The sequence below is a fragment of the Sebastes umbrosus genome, chromosome 20 (assembly GCF_015220745.1).
Source record: "Sebastes umbrosus isolate fSebUmb1 chromosome 20, fSebUmb1.pri, whole genome shotgun sequence".
NCBI classification, from domain to species: domain Eukaryota; kingdom Metazoa; phylum Chordata; class Actinopteri; order Perciformes; family Sebastidae; genus Sebastes; species Sebastes umbrosus.
Genome location: NC_051288.1, coordinates 14,339,597 through 14,365,674, shown reverse-complemented (window position 1 = coordinate 14,365,674; position 26,078 = coordinate 14,339,597). Strand labels below are relative to the sequence as shown.

Here is a 26,078-nt window from a genome sequence, read left to right as displayed (position 1 = left end):
ATGTTTATGCTGTGCATCACAGTAGTAATCAGTTCCCCTGACATGACCAGATAGTATATTTGCTGTCAGCGTGTGGAGCATGACAGTAAATCACCACGGGTGGACTGAAATCATTAATACATTCAAACTGAATTACCTATACCTTAGCGACAAAATTATTTTTCCACATCGTGAGAAACCTGAGTGACTCCTTCAGTGACTCAAGAGGACTCCAGCACAGTTATGAGATGAAATTTTAATGACCATTGGGGAACAGAAATAGTACACAGATACATTAAAAACAAATCAAAAGTGAATGCTTGATGTATACATAAATATACAGGGTATTTGAGGCTGCAACAGCTCACTAGAGACGTGCTGCGTGTTGTTCAATTGAGACTTTCATTTAGCGTTCATCCTCTGCTTGGCTGCCTCCAGGGTGTGCAGCTGAGCCGGTCACCAATTTGGTCGTCCTGCTTGCATCTCCAGACGTGGTTGCTTCCTCTCCGGCACAGAATGTATGTTGTATCATGTTGAAACACCTCCTGTCCTGGCCCTGTCATGCACCTCTTTGTTGTCAAAGCAGCACTTGTGTATGAGCTTTTCCCAAGTTCTTATAGGACTGCACAATTTCCACTCCATCACCCTAAATGGTGACAGGTGTTTGTAGCATCCTTCTCCGATTTGCATTTCAGTGGCAGGATAATACCACACCATGAAGTAGAAGATAGAAATAGCTCCAGGCTGCACTTTATAAACGTAAGAAAAATCAATTGTATACGTGTATATTACAGCTAAAAGCATGATCAAAGGTGATAGGAACATTTATAGCACAAGTGGTTATACATGTATTAGGCAAGAAAGGGCTCATGAGGATGCTGTACAGATTATAAAGTCCCTCGAGGCAAATTTGTTATATTGGGCTATGTAAATAAGAAAAATGACATGCTCCCCAGATAAATCCAAGCAGCATGCAACAGACTCCACAGGGATTGCACTAAACCTCTCTTGGGGTCTACAGAGGAGAGGGTAGCCCACATGATGCACAATACAAGAAATGCACTATTCAAGAGATGTACTATTTCTGAACAAAGAGTTGCTTAATAAACAATTAATACAGCCAGGTGAAAGCTCCTTGGCTGCGGATGACGCACACAAAAACCATGTTTTTGATGTAACTATTTAATTTATGTATTAATGTTTTAATGTTTTAATGTTTTAATGTTTTAATGTTTTAATTTATTTATTTATTTATATATTTATTTATTTATTTATTTATTTATTTATTTATTTATTTATCTATTTATTTATTTATTCATTTATTTATTTATGTATTTATTTTACAATAAATGTAAATGTAGAAGACAATTTAGACTACCTCTCTCTTTAATAAAGAGGAGAAAAAAATACATAACTCTCCACCTTTTGTTTTATTTTGGTATACTTTTTACCATTTAGGGCTACTTTTATTTTGGCAACAAACATTTATTTTGATAAAGAACACACACTCTCTCAAATCCAGATTTGCTTCATTGGCATTTCCATAACTTAATATGTGCTCCTGATTTCAGACAAATCTTCTTATCCTTCCTCAGTAGTGAAAAAAAAGCAAAGCTAAATTGGGAATTAAATCTGCTTGTTTTTTTATTCTATTTTGTCTAAATATTATTTTATAATATTTTCTGAAAGAATGTGGTGGGTTTTTGTTTATTGTTGGGGTTTTTTCAAAAGGTGGCACAATTCTGCATGACATATTCAGCGACATATTATGTACACAAAAACAAAACAAAAAAAGAAAAAGACAAGAAAAAACAGAACACAGCAACAACATAGAAAGAATAAATAGATAAATAAATAAATAAATAAATAAATAAATGTACAAAATATACATTTAAAAAAATTATAATTAAATAAAAAAGAACATACAACAATTAATTACAAATAAATAATTAGGTGAAAGGTTACCATTCCTCCTTATTTACCCTTTCTTCAGTCTAATTTAATGCTTCAGACATATCTTCCATATATATACACATATTTTTCCTTCATTTGTATTCTTTGTTAAAGGCTGATTAGTCTAAATTATGGTTCCATATCAGAGAAAATCCCTAAATATCTAGACATATATCATCAAAAGCTAAAAGTTGGAAAATATATTTTAGCAAGATTGCAGCTGCAAAGAAACCAGCAAAAGAAACATTTTGTAATAATCACTAATAATTTACTTATATATATATATATTTATTGCTTTGCTGTGTATTTTATTTCATCCACCCATCCATTATCTGTAACCGCTTATCCTATTCAGGGCCGCAGGGGGGCTTGGAGCTGATCCCAGCTGACATTGTACACCCTGGACAGGTTGCCAGACTATCACAGGGCTGACACATAGAGACAGACAACCAGTCACGCTCACATTCACACCTACGGACAATTTAGAGTCAATTTTATTTCAAATTATGTTTATTGCATGAAACTTTATTTGAGAATTAATTAAATGTGACCAGTTGTATGACTTTTACTTGACTTTTACTTCATTACCCTGTATATAATAACAGACAACAACTTGGCAATAAGGTCAAATTGCTGAGTCAGCGTTAACATACTGTACATTATACTGAACACAGACTATTATCGGGCCCACAAGCGATATAAAGTTGTGGAAAAAGTGCTGACTTTTAAATTTAGGACTATATGGGAACTCTGCAATTAGACAACTTTCACCAATTAAATCCGCTGCCTGGATCAAGCTGCTATAAGCTTTAATCTGCCGCAGTGCTGTATTTAGCAGCTGTATGACACATGAAGACCGTGAGAAGTTTTATTTAATTGTTAGTATTGTCCTCAGTTATCTATCAACTGGGTGGGAGTTGGGGTTGGGTGACTCTCCTCCCATCGCTGCTCCCCGAGATAAGAACTGACAAAACCACAAAAAGTGTCAGAAAAACACCCCGATTCACCCTCAGCTTCGAAGACTCGCACTCGTTCACAATGACTGATTCAAACTTGTCGTAAGTTCTCTGTTTCTTCAGTTAGTACAAAATTAATTCAGTAAAATTCACCCTTATATACAAGTGCATGAAAATGTCTTTCAGTGATAAGAAGCTGACAGAGGATGAGAGTCTAAAAGGGAGCAAAAAGAAGCAAAAGAAGGAAGATGCCTGGAAACCAGAGACACCCAGGGACCCATTTGCTATGGTTTGTGTCTTTCTCTGAGTCTGAGTGCTGGTTTGTGTTTGTGACAATGTGAATGCTCATGAACTTGTGCGTGGGTGTATTGAAATTACCAGTTTTGGCTGTAGGAATCAAGCTGATTTATGCTGCTGTGTGCCAGTCAAACGTCAATGTTCTTGGTGGAAGATTATATAGTAACTTGTCCTTGCCTCTCTTGTCCTGCCCTTAGCTGGACTCTCTGCCAGAGACGAAGCAGCAGGAGATCCAGAGAGCCCTCCACCTCTTCTCCATGGGCCCGAATCTGCCCAAGACCCTGCAGCAGGCCAAAAAACACACGTACCATTTCTGGGACACGCAGCCCGTCCCCAGACTGGGTGAGAAGTTATTCCTGAATACTCGAAAGACAAAAGCATTGGCTCAAAGTTATACTTGAAGCAAAAGTTTGACATTTTAGGGAAATATGCTTATTCGCTTTCTGCAGTGAGAATTAGATGAGATACCATTCACACATTTGTCCACTAAATATAAGGCCGGCAGCCAGTTAGCTTAGCTCAGCATAAAGACTGGAAACAGGGGGAAACAACTAGCCTGCTCTGTCCAACGGTAACAAAATCCGTCTAGTAGCACTTCTAAAGCTCAGTAATTAACATGTTATGTCTTGTTTAATTTAATTTAATTTGTACCAAAACCACAATGTTAAAATATAATTTTTTTTATATGGGGGGGGGGGGGTTATGTTTTGGACTATTTCTTGGCTCTGAGCAGTTGCCAGGCAACCAGCAGAGACTTCAGGAAGTTATGGTGCCTTCAAATGAGACTCGTGAGCTCGTGTTTACAACACGGGAAGTCGTGTACACAATATGTTTGGCGTTGAAGTGGTTAAGTGGTGAGAACATCTCTGCTAATCAACGGCAATATTAACGTTACTGTTGTAAATGGATTAGGCAGTTGGGAATATCAACACGTTGATCAGAGATATTATAAAATTAGGAAGAAAAACAATACACGACTAAAATTACAATATATTCACTTATTATGTACCAAAAAATGAACTTCCATGGCTGCCGCCATTTCTGACAACCTCAACAAACACGTCACAACTCGTAAACTCTGAGCTTTCAGAAACTTTCCACTTACAAGGTTGTGAATACCACAAGAGAGGGGCGTTCATATGGTAAACACGACCCCATTTGAAGGCACCATTACTTGCTGCCTTCAAATGGGGTCGTGTTTACCGTGTTTACGAGAAGAGTCCGTATGAACCCCCCTCTCTTGTGATATTCACGACCTTGTAAGTGGAAATTTCCACGAGTTCACGAGTTTCAATGCATTTGCTAACGTTTTCGGGAATGGTGGAGGCCATGGAAGTTCCTTTTTTAGTCGATGATAAGTGAACATATTGTAATTTTAGTCAATTGTTTGCCTTTCTATTTACTGCATTACGTTTCCCGCTCACTAGCTTGCTAAATTGTCATTCTCAGTGGCTTCTAGACGCCGACAGTAACGTTAATATTGCCGTTGCCTAGCAGCGTCAAACCACGGGCTCACTTCCATTTAAAGGCAGAAACTCCTCCCAGCTAAGAAATAGTTTGGCACATAACCCACTTTAAAACAGCAAATTGTCAATTTTACACTTTGGTTTCCTACAAGTTATAACTCTCTTATTGAGCTGTAGATATGCTGGTAGGTGGATTGTGTTACCTTAACTAATCTACATTGTTTACATCAACTTTCAAGCTATACTTTTATCATTTTATTGGCACACTCCTATACCTTTGACAGCACATTACCACCAACATCTGTGGGCAGACGTGTTTATCATATTCCCCCTGGTTGTGCATAATGTGCACGGCACCTGAGAGACACTCCTCAAAACATCGCTCTGGATACCTTTAACTCCACTGCTGCTCTTTATGACATTGCATTTAAAATTAAATTGAATTAAATTGATACGGAACACTCAGTTGCACACTTTAATGTATGCTTTTATACAAAATGGTAAGAAGAAGAAGCCCTATAATGCTATTTTAGCATTGTCATTATAACAGCATATTCATTTTAAGAAGCTATTACTTGAAGTCCATAAATCATTCACGATAATTACAATATTGAGAAAGAAGTTTCGTATTTAATTTGTTTTTCTTTCTACTGGTGTCCTCAGGTGACAGTGTTGTTACTCATGGCCCAATAATAGAGGGTGAAGCCGGTGTTCGTGAGGAACCCTACTCTCTACCTCCAGGTTTCTCCTGGGACACTCTGGACCTGAGCAGCCCTACAGTAGTAAGTGACTTCCTGTATGTAAACTGCATCACACACATTATGTCTAATTCTGGTCTTTCAGAGGTAAGGAACTGGACTTTTCTTAGTGTGAAGTTCAGGAAAAATGTACTCAAATTCAGGCAAATTCAACTCTTTTTCCATCTATCATTGCAGCTGAGAGAGCTATGCACTCTGCTCAATAAGAACTACATGGAAGAGGATGACAACACGATCAGATATGAGTTCTCGCCGGAGTATCTGCAATGGTAAGCTTCAAGCACTTTGATTTCTAGATTTTGAATGTATTATATCTTTCTTTTACCCTTTTATTCATTGATAGATGCTCTGTTTCCGCTCCGTCTTGCATTAACACACCTTAAAACTGTTCCATGCAACTGCAACACGCCTCTGAGTTGCACTAAAGGAATTAAAGTGTTGAGAGTCTAAAAAGGACAACATCATTTTTCCCACTTGACTTCCCAGCCTGACCCTCCGACACACCGTTATCAGTTACAAGCCGGCTACTCTAATCTCTTCACGACTGCCTTTTTCCTCCGTGATCTGTATTATATAGTGTATACTTCGGGGAACACTTACATCAAAACATGAAAAAAAGTACTTTGATACGAATAATTAACATGAGCAATCAAGGAAGTGGCGCAGATCTTTGGCCATGAGGTGAAAGAAAGCTGCTGTATTCATTCAGCTGAGTCATCTCATGCTCATTCCTTTTATTGGATATTGTCCTTAATTAGAGTTTATTGAACTACCCCTGCATGTATTCACAGTCATTTTGCAGACAATGTCATTCTCTTCCTCTTAAGGGCTTTACAACCTCCTAACTGGCTGGCCCAGTGGCACTGTGGCGTGCGAGTAGACACCAATAACAAGTTAGTCGGCTTCATCGCTGCTCTTCCCGCAGATGTCTGCATATATGAGACGTGAGTAGCTCGTAAATGTATGCAAAGATGTGTGTTTATGTGAAATCTGATGATGCTATATTAATATTCACTGCACTTGCCGACAAAAACTGTAGCAATTTTACCTGAAAGTATCCCAAAGCAAATGCTCAAAACGTGCTCTCCTGCAGGGAGAAGCGGATGGCACAGGTCAAACTCCTGTGTGTTCATAAGAAGCTGCGCCTCAAGCGGATGACTCCAGTTCTGATCCGAGAGCTCACCAGACGGGTCAACCAGCAGGGCCTCTACCAGGCTGTGTACACAGCTGGCCTAGTGCTGCCCACACCAATAAGCTCCTGCAGGTAGGAGCTGCTACGCAGGGTTGATTCCACATTTGATTTAAATGGGAAGTGAAGCCACAATTAGCACTTTTAAAGCTCCTGAAAAAAAACTCAATACACTTCTTAAAGGGGACGTATTATGCTTTTGTGCTTTTCCCCTTTCCTTTAGTGTGTTCTGTAGTTTTTTTGTGCATGTGAAAGGTTTGCAAAGTTACAAAGCCCAAAGTCAACGCCAAAGGGAGTTACTCTCCCCCAAAGAAACCCCTGAACTGCCTGAAACGCCTGGATTGAAGTCCCGCCTTTTCGTCCGTAACGTGGTGATGTCACCAAGTAACACATTTGCATAGAAACGCAAAATAAAATTATACACCTGAAAATAAATATAATAGGTCCTCTTTAAGATGAGGGATGGATTTTGACTTGAATGCAAAATGTTCTGCCAAAGCCACAAGAATTTTGGTTATTTAACATTGCAGTTAAATAATTCCTGTTTTGTCTTTGTTTACTTGTTTAAAGCAGCAGAGTGCATTTAGAAAAAGGTGATGTCACATATGAGAGGTTCGCACTGTAAAGGACAGAGGGTGTCGTATCCCGTACAGATTGTAAAGCCCCGAGGCAAATTTGTGATTTGTGATTTTAGGCTATACAAATAAAATTGACTTGACTATTTCTGAGCTGCCAAGTCACTGTCAATCAAATCTGATCGGTCCTTGACTGAAGAAATTCTTCGTCGACTAACACTCATACGATTTTGTCCACGAATCGATTAGTTGATTTAATGGACAGATTTGTAAAACTGAGATTCTCCACAAAGAATCACTCAAAAGCACCACTTTAAATCTGGTGTTAACCAGAGACGTGCTCATAAGTTTCCTGGAAATAAGTCATTCAGCATGAAAAAGCATAAAAAATGACTAACTGACTAAAGAAATCTTAGTCGACTAAGACCAAAACGACTGATTAGTTGACTAAGCCTGGTTCAAACCCCACCCACCCAGTCCCGATGAAGCAGATTAGATGCATTTTTGAGAGTGAAATCCCAAATTGGTAATGGCTTATCATGAATATGTCATGTTATGGAGAAAAACACACAAGTTGTCAGTGTCTTTAACACAACGAAGAATTAAATAAAACATGAAACTTCTTTATCTGTGTATGGGGGCCACTCTCGTTCCCCTAATTAGCAAACATGCAGTCTTGTTTTTTATTCACCGGTCATATGCTATTTCTTCCAAACAACTACAATGTGGACTACAAATTAGCTTCAGTTAGGTACCTTAAACATTTCATCTTTGGTATTTCTCTTGTGAAGAAAGGTTCTACCTTCACTGTCCCTACACAAATGAACAAACTGAATCTTTTAGGTACTGGAATCGCCCTCTGAATCCCAGAAAGCTGACGGAGGTGAGCTATCCAGGTCTGAGGCAGAACATGAACCTGCAGAGAGCTCTCAAGTTCTACCGTGTGCCTGAGGTTAGTTTGTGCTGCCACCTAGAGACCAAAACCCATCAGTGCCATTATAGTCTGACATGGTCACAGCATTTTCACCTGACTCACCTTTTGGCCCTATACAAAATGTTTAAAGATACTGATTTTAATCATTCAGGCTTTTACTGAACATGTTTTTTCTTCCTCTCTCTCTCTCTCTCCCAGGTGACAAAGACAACAGGTCTGCGCCCGATGACTAAAGAAGATGTTGTGGGGATACACTCACTACTGCAGGCAAACCTCCGCAAGTTTCACCTCAAACCCGTGCTGTCTTTGCAGGAAGTAGAGCACTGGCTGCTACCGAAGAAGAACGTGATTGACACCTACGTCGTGGAGGTCTGACCTTACAATTTGTCATCAATTTTTCATTTCTTTGGAGAAGGAAGAGCTGTCCATTTTCTGTAATATTTAAACTCACCATGCTGTAGTAGTTAATAACTGATTCCCCTCCTGTCCTCTCATACAGGGTGATGATGGCACACTGACAGACGTGGTGAGTTTCTACAGCGTCTCCTCCAGGGTGCTGAATCACCTGGTCCACACTGACCTGAGAGCAGCTCATCTCCTCTACGTTGCCTCTACCGCCACAGACCCGGTCGACCTCGTGGAGGACACACTGGTCCTGGCTAAATCTGTGAGTGTGTCAGAATAAAACTCCCCTTCATTTAAAAAGTGCACAAGATGTTTAGACCTCTCCCTTCCAAACTACACACATGATCAATCTACTCCAAATTTGAATAGGGTTCTATGTATTGTATGGTTTACTGTGTATTGTAACAAAATAAATGCTTTTTTTCCCTCACTGACAGAAAGGTTTTGACGTCTTCTCTGCTCTCGATGTGATGGATAACAAGAGTTTCCTGGAAAAGCTCAAGTTCAGTGTCGACGACAAGCGCCTTCATTACTACCTGTACAACTGGATGTGTCCTACTATGAGCCCAGACAAGGTACTGAATACTGTAGTATCCTCCTGCAGAGACACGTAACTGTCTTTCTGTGTTTTCAAAGTCCTCCACACCATCTTATAAAACAGCCGGTTAGACTGTTTTCAGGTCATTAAATGGGTGTTATCAGTGGTTATAAGCCTCATAGATGTGGGTCAGAAGGGGCCTGCTACACTCACTAATAGGTTTTATCATTGATTCACATAGGCGATCACCGAAAGAAGGAATAAAAGAAGACGACAGCGATCATAGTAATTCTGACATGAGCAAAAGCGGAAGTCATGCGCTTTGGTCTAGACACCGTGAAACTCCATATGGAGTGGAACACAATACTTCGCATCCTGTGTGAAACCAACTTCACGTAGTTGTCTTTATGTTCACAACCTTAAGTTTCACTCTTACTTTGTAGTTATTTTAAGCCAAAACACAATCTATTCCCCTGAACTTAACTAAGTAGTTTTGTTGCCTAAACCTAAACAAGCTGTTTTGTTTGCATTTCATTCAGTTTTACGTGTTAGAACGTGTTGCTTTTAAGTTTCGCTTTCTTTTACAACATAGTAGGCGGAGCAGGCTCCTACTGACCCACATCTATGAGGCTATGACGACTGATACCGCCCATTTAAAGAGCTGATAACAGTCGAATCGGGTGCAGCAGAGTAGAAAGAAACTCTTGAATATGAATACAAATACAACTTGTAATGCCTCCTTATGCAAATGTTTCTGGAAAGATATAACTTTTTCATTCCACTAATAATTGTATACTACACACTGGAAAACTCGTTGGTCATGCAGTAAATTTAAGTACAAACAAGGAGTTAAGTCCTAGAAAAACTAAATCACACATCTAGAATTACCTTACCAAAAAAAATCATCCTTGAGAACAGATTCATGATTTACATTTCCTATTATTGCCACACAATAAGGTTGGTGGAAATTATCTCATTATAGCTAAAAAATCACTCTGATATTAGCAGCAAATCGTGACCTTTACTAAAACTGTAAACACAAACACTGCAGGTAAAATACAGAAATACAAAGTGCTGCAGTGCTATATACAATTGTCTGCCATGCAAGTTCTTAATGTCACACCGTAATTATATAGTAATAGCTGTATGTTTTACAGGTGGGCTTGGTGTTACCCAACTAACCTGCTGCCACTAAAAGAAGAGTGAAGGGTGGTGAAGATGAAAGTACCAGAGTGATCGGCAGGACAGTGGGCATCAAACTGCATCACCACCAGAATGAATTTGGGTTTAAAATATGAACAGACAAACTATAAAACAACACACTCACAAATCGATAAAGACAGAATTTAATTTGTAAAAACATTCATCATCTGGATGTCTGTTATTTCAATCAGCGTTTCTGCGACAGGAAATTATTGTTTTTGACATGATGGAGGTTTGAGTAAATACATTCAAGCAGTTCAGAAAATACACCCTGTACATCCTAGTACCAGTATGTGTGTGTATGAGTAAAAGAAAACCCTTTTGATATTCCAATAAACTAATGTTAACATAAATGCATCTAACCGTTTTTCCAACTCTAGGCAATAGATGTTTAATTATAGCAGTTGTGAAGTATTCTGTTTCTACTCAATACTAAAACTAATTACTGAAAATGACTAATACTTTTAAGAACACAATTCACAAGTAATCTGGAAAGTAAACAACAGTTTTTTAAGGTACACATTGCAATTTTTCAACGATTTAGACATGCACTTTGCATGTAAATGCGGTGCCATAAAGAGTGCATTAAAAAAAAACATCAAAAAAGAGCTTGTTTATTAAAAAAAGTAATTCCTCGGGCAGGACTCCCCCCCCATAACCCACCTACAGAGGTCTGGGCTGAGCCTCCAATGTCTTTGAATCCTAGAAACATCCCTGTTTTAGACCAGCCACTGTTCACTAGCTATAAAACCATGAGGTGCATACATTCTCTATTATGAACAGGGGGCACTGCAACCCTAACATTACAGTGAGCCTTTTATTGTGTGCAACTAAAGGGGGAGTGTAGATGCAGGCATCACCTGCTTTGCATTTTATTGTTGGATGCGTATGAAAATCACTAACATAAATCATGAGTGTATTCGTGTGCGTGTTGGACAGTATCAGACATAAAGACAAAGAGATGCAGAGGGACAGATGACTAATAAACCTAGCTGTGTGATGCCTTCATGTCCTGTTGGAAATAGAGGAATTCTAATTTTGCAGAAAAAAGTTTTTCACATACCGGAGGAAAACAACCAATCAGAGCTGATCTGGAGCTTTGCCGTCTCTGAGCAGCTGTCAATCACTCGCAAACTCCGATCAAACTGTCAAACTAGTCAGCGCTGATCAAATATGAATCAATATTCTGTTATGTTTTCAGAAACATCTTGTAGTGTACTGTTTAGCTGATAAAATGAGAAAGTTTGCGACTGATGATGAGAACAGCTGATGAAATACCAAGTACCGCCCACCAGCCGGAGCAAACTTTTTCATTTTACAACTAAACAGTACACTACAAGATGATTCTGAAAACATTTGAGGCGAGAAATAGGCATTACAGTAACAGGATATTGATTCATATTTGATCAGCGCTGTCTAGTTTGACCGTTTGATCGGAGTTTGCGTGTGATTGACAGCTGCATCCATTGAATGAACAGCCAATAGGAACACTCTCTCTCTGAAATGACCTGTGATTGGCCAAAGTCTCCTGTCACACGGCTAGATTTATTAAAGCTGCTTGAAAACAGAGCCACGAGGAGGTGCAGAAGTCTAGTTTTCTCTCAGAACACTTGAATTACAATATGCTGAAAGGTTATTATGGATTATTTGCCCAATGATGACAAAAATATTCTGCCTACTGAAGCTTTAACTGGGTTGCAAGCAAATCAAGTAGAGCTGAAGTTTAAGGTGTAAAGTAGCACACACAAGACATATTTACGTAAGTACTAATGTAAAAATAAGTGAATGTAATTTTCTTTCCTCTTCTTTATTTTACTGTACTTGCGAAAAACACACAAGTTGGCAAACAACACTTCGTTTTACCAGAGGCACCTGAACGTATCATCGCGCTGAGTTTGGACCAATCAGAAGCGAGTATGTATTTTCAGTTTGAAGTTGAGCTGCCAGCAGGAGCAGCAGCAGCAGCTCGTCTCACTGCCGCCTCTCTGCACCCTGCTGCCGGCAGGACAGAGCCGTGTCTCACCACTCAGCGACGGTGGAGGATGAATAGAGACAGCAAAACTGCTTTATAAAGAAGACAAGTGTCGATTTAATTCAATTCTTTCTCTCTAATTCTCGTCGAGGACTCGGGTTGAACGGTAGTCGAGTAACGGTTTGCATAGTCAGGAACTTTCCTAAAACATAACGTTAGCTAGTAGCGTTAAAACGTGCTGTTAAAACCTACAGTAGTGTGCTATTTAGTCTGAATAGCTGTATTATTATCATCTCTCCGTGGATGTTTTGCTTGCTGACGCTTCAGCAGACCTCCATAAAGCATTACAGGTATGTTATACACAGTATGAAGTTGCAGTTTATGTTGTAATGAATGTGTTGTTGCTGTGTAACTTAACCACAAACTGGAAGCTTCCTCTTTAACAATTATAAGCATTTTAAAAGGTGTTTCAGGAAATGCTCATGTGTCAAGGATATGATGTGTGGTTTATGTGTTGAAACGCTGTCATACTGTCAACAGCTGTCATTGCAGCCTACACTTCTCACAGTGACAGTATTTATAGTGGTATTATAGCTGTTTAATCTTGCACTTAAAAAGCCTACTTGCTATTTTTGTGCCTTTGCATAACTGCACCCTATGAAGACAACAACACTTTTTTTTTAATTTAGAGCAGTATTACAATGGCAGATACCCCCACTACAAGTCTCACTTACACAATTACAGCTAATTGAAAGAATGCATAGTCTAAGAAAGTAAATTGTTAAAGTATTGTTATTGTAGGCTACAATTAGGATTTGTGCAGCTGAAGAGAGAGAGAAAAAACATTGTTATGTTGCACAATTTGGGTGTTTTTCTCTCATCTTTGTGTGAAATATTGGATAGTTTTACATGTTGGACCTCTAACGATTAATCAAATGAAAGAATATAGTAAGTTTAGAGGAGAATAATGTTTAAATCACTCTTAAATCAGCAGTGGGTAGAATTGGAGAAAAGTTATTTTTATTAAAAAGGGTCACTATATTCCGACAGTAGTGCATGAGACAAGTAATCTGAAAAAAAATCATGTGTCTCTGTGTCCTCCTGTGCTCCTAATGGCATCTGCAAGATTTCACAGACCGGAAGAAAACAAGCAGTAAGAGCTGATCTGGAGCCTTGCTGTCTCTGAGCAGCTGTCAATCACTCGCAAACTCCGATCAAACAATCTATTCAATCAAACTATTTCTCTCCTCAAATGATTTCAGAAACATCTTGTAGTGTACTGTTTAGCTGTAAAATAGCTTAGCTTAGCTTTTTTTGTTCTCCTGTGAGACAGCACATCCAAGCCAGCTGTTTTTTTTTATCCTTTCACCCACTGTCTTACTTAGGAAATCGGTCAACAGAGACTTGTTGAATCCCTTTTGCAAACAGTGACGGAGAGGGGTGAGCATTTGGGGTCGAGTTCTGCAGAAACCACCTGTGAAAACAAAGTGTAAAGAGAGCTGGAATCACTCTATACCTTATTTTTCAACCTTGCAACCTTGCAACCTTACAGTGATGTCACTACAGACTAGATTATGGGTGTTGGCACAAAATAGTTTGGAATCAAAGTCTTGTTTACCTGTGTCATACCGCCATGGCTGTGCAAATACTTGCAAGCTGCTTGGGTAATGTCTGTGTATACACTGAGATGGATGAGACTTGTTGGATTTCCTTTGACAAATGGTGACTGTACGCTTTGTGTGAGGTGTCGCCTTTGTTTATTCAGTGTGCATTTTCTTTCAGCAGTCATTTTCCTACGATTTTTAACCATATGTCTTGTCACCGGGCTGTGAATTAAGAGGTTTATGTTCAAAATGATGTCATTTTAGGGAGAAAAGTGATATAATCTAAAGTACATTACACTGTATCTTCAAAATGCACTGTGTGATCAATCAAATGGTGAATATAATTAAGCTCATTGAAGCTTCATATCCGAGGGCTATGGTATTTGACTGTAATTTTCCCTCTGTATGGCTGTCTGTGTCACAACAGGTTTACCAAGACAGCCAGCTGGTGTTGAGCAAGAAAACTGATGCATGCCTTGATAAGACATTGTTTGTGTGTCAGGCACTGTCTGAGCAAGACAACACATGTTTGTGTTACTCTTTTACTCATTTACAACAGAGCATGCTGCTTTCTGTTACTGTTGTCGTGTTGGGAAATAACAGAAAGTGGATGGCCAATGAGCATGAACGTGTCCGAGCAGGGAGTGGCTCTCGTCATGCTTTACGTAATCCTGCTGCTCTTTACCTGCCTCCTCTTTGAACCATGTAAAGACCCCAAACAAAGAGACAGACGCTCCATTGTTGTTGAGCTGAAGTGAGTGTTATGTGGTTGTGGTAAGTGTTAACATTCACCTGAACGCCTCGTGTCAGTGTGGGGGTGGCGTTGCCATCAGCAGGGATCCTGTTACTCAACACTGGCGAGAGGGCTTTTGGAGGGCGGAGGAGCATGCTGTGGATGAGGGCTCTTGCTGCAGAGACTTGTCTTGTTCAACATTAACTTGTTAATTCTTTTGTTTTTCTTCATAGCAAGACGTCAAGAGTGAAACTGTAGATCGAGTTTCAATTCCCGAATAGCTAATAGCAAGGAATACAAGGGTTTGAATCGCAGCGTTGTTGTTTTTATGGCTTCTGTGAAGACTTTCCCTCCTCCTAACTCTTCACATCAGTCTCTCATTGGGTTTTTTATTCTACAGGTTCTGCTACAGTTTTGCCAACCTTCTGTCATGATGAAGGTGTAAGTTTGAGATTTGGTTTTGGTGCACTGAGTGAATGTACCTCACACAGAGTGTAGCTGATAAGCAATTGGAGGGATGTAAAAAAAAAACCCTCTCGTTAAATTGGGATTGTAAATTAGATTTAAATGGGTAGTTAAGGATTTTAACAAGGCTATTAGAGTGAAAGACACAAAATAAGTACACTTGTGCAACCAGATGCCCCAGTTTAGTTCAAAATGAGCGATTTCTATCTATTTTGGATCGGTGAGGCAATGCTTTGATTGCTTTTCTACATTATTTTATAGAGGAATGTCCCTGGGATTATTGAAACTTTTCCTATTCTGCATTTCTGCACTGGCAAAGAGAGCATGAAGGAGCACAAGGCTTGTCAGTGTTACATTTATATTTGTGGCCCTATGTTTGTGATCATATTGAAACCACTCAGGAGGAAGCATTAGCCCGTATGTAAAGGGAAGCATTTATTTATTGGAGTAGATATTGTTTCACATGGTCAGTGTAGTGGCCGTTTTACCGTGCTCCCAAGTTCCTAAGCCACTTAGTCTGCAAGGTGTCTCAGTTCTGACTCGTGTTCCACTAATCTATCCTTTTTTTGTGACGACCCAATGTACTCACAGGAGGCAGGGAAAACTTGAACAAGGGTTTATTTGAGAAGCAATTACAACATTACGGCAGGTGATTTCCATCAAAGTTACATCTCGCTCGGTCCACTGCCGACTTGATGTTTCATACGTTAAACATTATCACACTTTCACTGTATGCTATATACCCTATATATAACACGGTTTATAACACAGTCAAAAACCTGTTGCGATCCACACCTACGCAGACTTCACAGCATCTTCCCAAAGCCTCCTTTTTACCATGTGCACTGAAAAACTGCCTTACGACACTATATCCTGTTGTAAGTAAGTAATGGTAAACATCGTAATCCTACATGGTCTATTTAAACTATACAAACACTGTTGTACAAACTAGAACTTCTGTAAAATGTCATGCCGACATAAACAATTTCACCAAATATGTGCATAATTGGCTCTTACAGTCAGCATAATATTACATTTTAGTTGAGCATTTTGAGTCTTAAGTTTCACCTGCATGTGTTACTAACTTATTTAACAGTCAAAGAGGACCTTTTATGCTTACATCCAGGTTCATACTAGTATTTTGGGTTTCCATTTGAACATGTTTACATGCTTTAATGCTCAAAAAATGCTTTACTTTTCTCATACCAGCTGTGCTGTTCACTCTCTGTCTGAAAAGCTCTGTTGGAGCTCCTGGTCAACCGAAGCAAATTCTTCAGATTCCGCTCTAACTAGCTTTGTTTGAGGTATTATGCAAATGTCTTACTTGGTGACATCACCATGTTACGGAAGAAAAGGCGGGACTTCAATCAAGGCGTTTCAGGCAGTTCAGGAGCAGTTTTTTTGTGGAGGAGAGTAACTCCCTTTGGTGTGGACTTTATGCTTTGTCACTTTGCAGACCTTTTACATGCAAAAAACTATACAACACACTAAAGGAAAGGGGAAAAGCACAGGAGCATAATAGGTCTTCTTTAAATAACATGCTGCAGCTGAGCTGCAAAACTTGGCTGCAAAAAGCCAAGCACTAGATCCACCCACTCAACCCCATCTCTCTCCAGTCCGACCCATGCTCTCTCCTCAGCTCTCAGTAGGGTTCGATGTCGGCTGCACAGCCAAGAAGTTCTGCAGTACAAATATTTATATAAAGCAGAAGGGATGTGACAATGTGAGCAATAGGAACTCCACAGGGAAGAGCGCTAGAGGGTTACCCTCAGGCTAATCTCCACTAAGACATATTTATAAACCCAGCCAGCAGTTAGAGTGGACCGCTTCCAGCTTCGTCACCAAGACGCTAACTGTATTTGGTCAGCAACTGCACCGCCAAGGCCCACTTCAATGACGTCTTTAACCAGTGTAATATTTGCATGGCGCATAAACATATGGTTATACTTCAGACTTTCATTTGATTTGCGCACACATAATAGTTTCCATGTGTAGTGGCAGCGCAAGGCTTCTCTCCAGACTACATTTCACTTTGATTTAGCTCAGTGCCAGAGCAGAATTTCATCTGACACCAACTGAAAATAAAGCCTTAGAATAAAGTATCAGAGAGTGTTTTTGAATCTACGTTCAAATCTAGTGAGTTTACGGGCAACCTTTTCTGTGCATGTCGACCAGGGCTTTATTGCCTTACAATAAAACATGCACAAACAAATGTATCTTTGTAAACCATGTGGAGGGATATAGTGAAAGCATTGTATTTAGACACAGCAACATTTTAATGCAATCTATACAGGGGGTGTAAAGTTTACCTTGAATTTAACCTTAAGGGACAAGTTTGCAGAGAGTATTTAAATAATAATGCCCTCGTTCAGCTTATTCTTAGAGTTTTATTGCCAGTTAATTGTGTGCACAAGTCTGTCCATTGTACTTTGATTTTAAATATGTTTCTGCTAAAGCGCCATAAATATCAGTTTAACAGGAATTGAGGAAGCAGTTGATTTTTATGGTCGAATCAATCATCGTTTTTAAAATTTTTACAAAAACTAAGGGTAAAAACAATAAGTTGTGGTTTTACGGAGGCTTATGTGCCGGACTATTTCTTGGCTGGGAACAGTGACTCTCCGGTTGCCAGGCAATCAGCAGTGACTTAAGATTTATGCTGGTCCCAGCCAAGCAACACTCCTGCACATAACTCACCAAAAAAACAAACCAAACACAATATTAGGGATGTTACAAGAACCGATACTTCAGTACCAAGTCGATGCCAAAATTCTGAAAACGTGTCGCTACTCGTTCCGTCAGGGCTCAAGACTGACGTCGTCCTGGGGATGATAGAAAATGTGTTTGGGACGTATGATCAGGGGACGCACCCTATTTTTCCCTGATAATGCTCAATTGCAAACAACAAATCTGTGTTGAAATCAGCAGGACGAGAGCTAGTTAACGTTAGTTGTTAGCTCTGTGCAGGATTGTGCTTCTTACCGGCTGCTAACAGTTAACATTCACTACCTCTCCTACAGTAGATTTTAACATGGGAGGTACCATTGATTTATATTATGGTGCATTCAGGCTCTATTCAGTAATTCAGTAGTATTATGGTTATCATGGTGTGTTCAAATGCAATCTGGTAAAATGTAGTTTTTGGCGAGAAACTCACAGCAATATAAAATAGATAATAAAGAGGGAATTATGACCTGTTTGTAACAAAAAAACAGTATGCAAATGGTAATAAAGGAGTGTATGTTGAAGTGCGATCTATTGTTTTACTTTTGGTATCAACTACCAAATTTCTGGTATCGTGAAAAGGTGTAAAGTGGTGAGCTTCAGAGGTGCGATTCCCCCTCGTTTCCCGCTTTATGCTAATGTAAGCTAACTGGCTGCTGGCTGTAGCTTCATACAGACACTGTTGAGTGTCATCAATCTTCTTGTCTAACTCTTGGTAAGAAAGCAAATAAGCGTATTTCCCAAAAACTGCAAACTATTACTTTAAACCTCACACATGCATCATTATCATATGAAGAGGTAAGTACACACTTTGGATCAATTTCAGTTTATTTCCACTTTAGGCGTTTCATAATTATATATGCAGGACACCGAAAGACTAATGGCCTCTGTACTGCTGCCCAAAGTGTTCTTCCATTTCTGTTTTTTTTTTCCACTTAAAAGAGTTTAGGGGGCATTACATGGTTAATACCACTACTGTTAATACTCCATCTCTCAGCCATAACCCATCCCCCTGCAAGGACCCCCTTAACCCCTCCACCCCCTGCTCAGTGGCATTCCAGCTGGCCAGATGGTGTCTGCTCTGCGTAGTGGACACCAGAGAGCAGAGAGAGAGAAACCCCACCAGCAGGATTCACCGGATGAGACAATCCACCCCCACCTCCTCATGTCGCCCTCCCTCTCTGTTCAGTCTTGTCTGTATCTTACAGGCGGCCATTCTGGGGATGAAGTCCATGTTGATAAGTTGTTGACAAGCGGGAAAATCGCATTAGCGGGTTTCTAAGGAGACAGCTCTGTAGTTACTCTGTAGTGATCTATGAGCCAAAGTGACAGAAGAAATTATTTCTGTGTTTTAGGCCTGAATGTTTATAGAAAGTATGGGTGGGTGAAAAATCAGTTCATCATAGTATCGGGATATTTTGCGTGGCAATATTGATACACGGACATCAAGTACCGATCTTTTATCATATAAACTTTTAACCTCTTAATCCAGTTCCTCTTTTAGATGTTATAGCAGGCTTGGTTTTAAAGCTAGAGAGGTGATACTGGTATCATATGCAACTAGAAATCCTAAGGAATTGATTCATACCATGTCATGTTAGCTTGTCGGGTTGAAAGCTAAACAACGCTCCAAAGTTACGCAAAATTTTGGAGGAGAAATACTGGCACGGACATTTTCAAAGGGGTCCCTTGACCTCTGACCTCAAAATATGTGAATGAAAACTCTGAGCTGAACAGAGTGAAAACGGTATCTTATTAGATAAAACAGATGTTGAACTTCATAATTTGCATTTGAAAAAAGGTAATAAATCGCAATATATCTTATCGCAATACTCAGCATATCTCAATACTCAGCATTTTGCAAAATGTTTAAAATTGCAATAAAATTGTATCGTGACTTAAGTATCGTGACAATATCGTATCGAGGGGCCTCTAGTGATTCCCACTCCTAATAGAAATAGCTGGCGTTGCATGCTTTTGACACATAGAAGTCATACCACAGTCACAACATATATGTAAATAAGAATACACGCACGTTATCACGAGTGGATTTATTGTTGTCATGCATTTTTATTCAGGAACTAGTAAAATAAATGCTGGAAGTACAAATGGAAGAGGAAAAATACATTTAGCAAAAGTTCAACTCAAAGTAACTGGCCTTGTTCAAGCTTTAAAAAAAAAAAGTTGCTTCAATCAATTTGCACATTTTTCACTCTTTCCATCCAAAGCTGGCCCATTTTAATGCACCTGAAGTGTTGCTGGAGTGAGGCAATGCTTTCCGTATGTCAGAGAGCAACAAAGGGTAGCAGTCGGTGTGAGGGTAGGTGCTTTAACTGTGGCTACTACACTACATCTGTCCCATTAAAAAAAAACTCTGTGGGTGTTTGTTTCTGGGCCACATTAACTTTCTGAAAGGAATCCAACACAGCACAGTGCGTGTTGTGCATGCGCGAGCGTGCACGCGTATGATCCCCTAGCTAGATAAAGCAGCATAAACCCCACCCTTCCCACTCCACGCTACAGCTTCCATGATTGCAGCCTTGTTGGGAGAGCCAGTGTGTATTTCTGTCGACCTGTTTTTGTGATTCTTCAGTTGCGTGTCGGTGTGTGTGTGCACTGCAGTGTGCGAGTTTTGCTTGTTTGCTTTCCCATACGTCACATTTTAATGGCTCCTTTTGAATTGCGGCAAACAGAAAGCCGGAAGGCTGGGACAAAGAGCTGGCCTGTAAACAAAAAAACTAGAGGTAAACACACATGCTCCTCTGTGTTAAACTTCAGTTCTTTATTGAGTTTGAATGATATATGATGCTGTCCCCCTTGACAGAGCAGCACACTTTCTTTGCCTAGTGACAATAGTAGCTCCGCCTCAAGCAGGTCAGTGTAGTTTTTACAGTGTCGGTTACTTAGGCAAAGCAGAGTGCAGGCATGAGTACCCAGGGGGTTGTTATGTCAACTGGCTCTCGGGTGACTGGCTACAGTCAGCAGGACTTCTGGTAAAAGGGATTTGAGGGAGTTTGTGTCTGTGTGAGAAAGAGGGGAGGGAGAGGGAGAGATGGATTAGTCTCGGGCCCTGTTTTCGCCCCATCCTCCTCCTCCTCCTCCTCCTCCTCCTCCTTTGCAGCAGCAGATATTGTCCTCCCTCCACCCCCGTACCACCAGACTGGGGCCCCTTGGCACCCTGGAGACACATGCCCCACAAAGCCATCACATCCACCCCCCCACAAAAAGCCCATCCTCTCCTCAATCCTTTCCATCTTCTTTCCCTCCCCTCCTCTGATCTCTCTTCATTCTCTTGTTGTCTCTTTTTTATCCTACTTCCCCTTTTTTTGCATCCTCCTCCACCCTGCACACTCTTCTTCCTTCTTCCTCTGTCACTTCATCCCCCTTTTCCTAATTTTCCTCGCAGCTCAGAGCCAGGGGAGAGTTGAGTCATGTGAATGAAGGGCTTTAGCCATGTTAGACAAACACCCCCCCCTCCCCTCCTGTCAGAATCATCCTTTTGAAGCTCTCTATTAGCGAAGGCCCGTTTGAACAGGATGAAGTGTTGCGAGCCTTTCACAATTGAAATTAAAACTTCACTTTGCCAGTGTGGTTTCAGGCCGGGCACTTAAACCGCCTTAAGTGCTGAATGATTGCTTTTTAATGAGAAACACATTGTCTACTCAGTATGTGGTTGATTGTTGTACTTGGGCGGCTTAAAAAAAGTGTGACACACCCTGGCCCCGCCCCCCCCTCCCCGGCTGGTTTCTGATGCATTTGTTTGGTTGGATAGATCGGTTAGAAGATGGAGTTATTGGATTAGTGACTGGTGACCCGTACTCAGGCCTATCTGCTTTCAATGGTTGCTCACATGACCTGTTTGCAGGCATACACACCCATGCACACAAACATGCAACATACTGTACACATCATAGGGCACATGCCTTTTTACGCTTCCTGGCAGTATTTTGATTATTTGTCAACTGGTATGTTACTTTTTCTGGATGCATATTGAACAGAATAAAGGTAAGATTGTCTTTTAACCCTAAATTATACTTTTATTGTGGCTTTATTTACACTCCCAACATTGGTATTAAGATTTTGGATAGTTAGGGATACACATGGCGTGACCAAACCTCAAAGCAAGGAGGAAATACTTTTGAAAGTCACTCAGATTTCCCCGGCCTTGAAGACACTTCCATCTTTTGTTTTGCTCCTTTATGGTCCCTGAGCTAGGCTGCAAATTCCCCCAGAGCTGCCACAGCTGTACAACTTTTCTTAGAAATGGACCGCCAGTCTGTTCTTGCCTACTGTCTTTGCAGGCCATGCACTGGCACCTGGTTCTCTCAGTGGAGCAAAGTTTCCACTCTCTCCACCCTCTTCCCTCAGGAAGAATGTGTGTCAGGAGCTGGCTGTGTCTTTAACGACCTCCTCTCTTTTTTGCACGGCGAAGGAAAGTCTCTCTGATGTTTGCAGTAGCTTTATGTGGATTCCTGAAGGTTTACAGTGGCAAAATGTTGTCTTGATATGAAGCGCTGGTGCTGAACAGATACCTTGTGTGGTGTAGTTGGGTGCAACTTTACAGAGGCATACATTTCAAACACAGCTGTCAAAATGCAAGCAGTTGTAAATCTCTGTGGTCATAACTAAGAGTTTCAAGGTAAGATTAGAAAAGATAAAAGAATCATTGGGCAATTCCTGTAAAGCTGACACAATGATGAAACACTGGACACACAAGACCTCAAATGCTTTCATGCACACTGTTTGGACCTGCGCCAATGAGGTGACCTGGTCATCTCTTTGTCTATTCAAGCTTCACTTTGGGAGTTACTCACTTGAAGACAAAGCCCCTGATTTTTTTATACAGTCAAAATCCCCTATATTTCCATGCAAATCCACTGTTTATGAGCCGGGTGTAGCCTGCATTCCTGTTCTGTCCTCCTGTGTGGACATGTGAGCTCTGAAAAGATACACAAGCTAGTGGGCTACAGGTCAGCTTTACCCTCTGAGGCAGCTTTCTGTCTAGCCTTTGTCTTGGGAATGAGTCAGTGAGTTAATGTGCGTGTGATCCCTACGGATCATCTATGTGACATGTATTCTTTTCCCATAATAAGCCTGCTTCTCATTGCTTCACCCTTCCAGATAAACATCATTGGGCTGTGAGTAACAATGACATAATGACATCTGACTGGATTTGTTTCAGGTTCTTTAGTTGACTCACCTTTATTAAGATGAAAACACCAGAAAATTATCATTACACATTTTTAATCATCTTTGAGCTGTCTTGACTTTTGCAACTTCTGCATTTGTGGTATATTGCATTTGTCAGCAGGCCTTTAACAGCTATTATGTAATCTGAAGTAACTGCTTATAATCACTGGAGGTCTTTGCAGAGAAGTAAATATTTAAAAACTGGGCCATCGTGGAGTACTTCGACTTAGTACTACTTAGTAAGAGGAAATGATGACACTGAATCTGATACTGTTTTGAGTGCAAAAGGGATGTCTGGCTGTTGAACCCCATTCAAAGTTTTCTCACTGCTCTGACCCATCCCGTCTCTCTCTCTCTCTCTCTCTGAGAGTTTTGGACATTGGCCAGGTTCTTGAGTAACATTTCCTGATTAATCGAGCATTTGTAAAGGAGGATATAGGGCACGGTCAGGAAGTGACACACTTGGCCTTTGTTGAGACAGATCTTCCTCTCATCGCCAGTAACAACTCCCAATGGGCAACAAAAAGGTCAGAGAACACTCCAGTGATTAAAAACAGAGGACTTGGTTTGTTTACATTCCCTTGAGGAGCAGAAATCACATTTAACCGTATGAATTAGCAGGTAGGAATAGTAGAACTACATACTTTTTACATTCTGTCCATCATCAAACCCCTCAATTGTGATAAGTGTGAGTGCATTAAGCGTTTTCCCCTCCACCTTTTATCATCATGTGCTGAATCAATACCAGCACATTAGATCTTATTCAGACCTCTTATGTTTGTACCTGTACATCTCTGCTTGCTCCACTTAGAAGAAATAACCATAAATAGGTAAAGACTTTGGGGTGTTTTGGCGCCTACCAAAACAAATATCCCCTGGGTGAGTTCACATTTGCTGATAGGGGTGATGATTTTTCGTGCATGACTCACAACAACTGTGTTTTCAGTCCCCCTCGTTGCTTAAAATAACACGGGCAGCTTCCAAACAAAGCAGCCTCGATGTTCTGGGTCTCCGCGGACAAGCTTCAGCGTACTGTTTAGCACTCCTTTTATAGGTAGTGACCTAGGTGAATTATGTAAGCGGGTGCCCAGTCCTGAAGTCAACATCATAACTCAGGACCTTTTTGCCTTCATAAGGTAATTCACAGACTTTGGAGTGACATTCAGGTTAAACCCTAAAACAAGATATCTGCATTACGTTTTGATGGCTGCTGCCTCAATTTTAAATATGTTATGGCATTTTTTACCTTTATATTGCATGGGCTTAAAGCTGCAGTTGGTAGAATTGGAGCAAATATGATTATGTGCCTCTGAGTCCTCCAGTGCTCCTAATGGCGTCTACAAGATTTCACAGACCGGAGGAAAACAACCAATCATAGCCGAGCTGGAACCTGCCGTCTCTGAGCAGTTGTCAATCATTCGCAAACTCCGATCAAACGGTCAAACTAGGCAGCGCTGATCAAATATGAATCAATATTCTGTTACTGTAATGACTATTTCTCGCCTAGGATGTTTTCAGAAACATCTTGTAGTGTACTGTTTAGCTGTAAAACGAGAAAGTTTGTGACCCGGCAGCCATGTTGAGATCAGTTTAGGAAATACCAAGCACAGCCCACCAGCCGGAGTAAGTTTGATTGGAGTTTGCGAGTGATTGACAGCTGCCTCCGTTGAATGAACAGCCAATAGGAATGCTCTCTCTCTGAAATGACCTGTGATTGGTCAAAGTCTCCAGTCACAGGCTAGATTTTTTAAAGCCTGAAAACAGCAATGAGGAGGTACAGGACTTGTCTAGTTATCCCTCAGATCACTTGAATTACAATATGCTGAGAAGGTTGTTATGACATTTTTGCCCAATGATACCAAAAACATTCTGCCTGCTGAAGCTTTAACAACCAAAACAAACCTTATCTTGAAATGCTAAGCTATTTACCCCCCCCCCCCCCCCCCCCCCCCCCCTCCCCCCCGCCAGAGCAGAAATGTAATACAACTCCAGTAACATCCTTTTCTTATTGAGCTGGGGAGCTCTTGAACGCTTGAAGCTGGGTCAAAGTGGATTTACCGCTACCAATTGATTATCCCCGCATGTTTGATAGGCCGTTTGGTTTTCATATAAAGCAGTAAATTCCATTTAAAAAGCTCTAGCTGCATCTGATCCTGGTTACATTCCTAGAATGTGTCCTAGTTTTTGTTCTGGCTAAGTCTAATTGGCTATGGGTGCTTTGTCGCTGCTGCAGTACCTGGAATAGTGAGCGCTGCTTGGTGCTGATGTGTTGATTTAACAAACAGATGGTGAATTTATTTCTACATGGTGCATACATTTCCCAGAGTGTAGGTGTCTTGGACATCTCCGGGCTTATAACAAGAACCATGTAATCGTCCAGCGGGGTTCCATTTTATGGTTGGACTAAATTTAAATGTACACAAGGGAGACACTGTTTAGCCAAGCAGTGTTATGTTAGGTGGAGGAGGGATAGTAGAGGTCAAGGTGAAGACTGACACACACACACATAGACATGTATCCCCAGACATAGACACTTATTTCCTGTGTAATATTTCAAAGCCATATTTTTCAAGAGTCGTGATCCTGGTTTGGTTTTATAGCCCAGCAGGTGGTCGGGGGTCAGAGGAGGTGCACTTGAGATTGGTTCAAGCTTGTCATCATTACAGAAAATGCTCTTAGAGTCAGCTCATATATTCCACCTTATGACCACACTCACCTTTCTATTCCCTCTTGCCTTGACCCATTCTTCACTCTCACTCTTTCTTCTCACATTGCTAACATTGTCCAGACGCAGCACTTTTCGTTTATATTTTTCCCATACCCCCTCTGCCTGGACATTAATGTGAGAACCAATGTGCTGAATTCCCTGTAATTTGAGGGATACCAGGGGGCTACTTTAAAACCCCTGGCCCTCTCTAATATAAATATACCTTTTATTCACCTTTCTGTTCTCCTTGGCTGTCCTGACACAGGAGCCCCAAAGCATCGTAAGCGCACTCCGGCTGTGAGAAATGTCTGCGGAAAAGCCCCCTGTGCTTGGTTTGGAGCAATCAGAAACTGTGCGCACATACATTTTTTATTGCTGTTGTCAGCCGGCTGACGCATTTATGCGAGGGCAGTTTTCAAACCTCTGCGTC

At 40.6% G+C, this 26,078-nt stretch overlaps 2 protein-coding genes across 2 annotated transcripts in view; both read left to right on the top strand.

The window, feature by feature from the left end:
- Window positions 1-2,915: 2,915 nt before the first annotated feature.
- Window positions 2,916-10,606, top strand: LOC119479086 (glycylpeptide N-tetradecanoyltransferase 1-like). The gene is made up of 12 exons (XM_037754312.1): window positions 2,916-2,990; window positions 3,075-3,177; window positions 3,383-3,527; window positions 5,315-5,433; window positions 5,587-5,678; window positions 6,237-6,353; window positions 6,503-6,673; window positions 8,017-8,125; window positions 8,306-8,476; window positions 8,607-8,774; window positions 8,950-9,087; window positions 10,208-10,606. The coding sequence occupies exons 1-12, from the start codon at window positions 2,971-2,973 to the stop codon at window positions 10,229-10,231; spliced, it is 1,377 nt and encodes a 458-aa protein (XP_037610240.1). The 5' UTR covers window positions 2,916-2,970; the 3' UTR covers window positions 10,232-10,606.
- Window positions 10,607-12,210: 1,604 nt separating this feature from the next.
- svild (supervillin d) overlaps window positions 12,211-26,078 on the top strand; it is a 51,182-nt gene continuing 37,314 nt past the window's right edge. The window contains exon 1 of the mRNA XM_037754971.1: window positions 12,211-12,575. The gene's annotated coding sequence lies outside the window, so the exon portion shown is untranslated. The remainder of the gene's footprint in view (window positions 12,576-26,078) is intronic.

Excerpts from the sequence above, each read along its gene's own strand:
- LOC119479086 (XM_037754312.1), top strand. The coding sequence starts at position 2,971 with ATGACTGATTCAAACTTGTC. Across the intron at positions 3,528-5,314 it reads GCAGCCCGTCCCCAGACTGG|GTGACAGTGTTGTTACTCAT; the intron begins GTGAGAAGTTAT and ends TGGTGTCCTCAG. Across the intron at positions 6,354-6,502 it reads GATGTCTGCATATATGAGAC|GGAGAAGCGGATGGCACAGG; the intron begins GTGAGTAGCTCG and ends GCTCTCCTGCAG.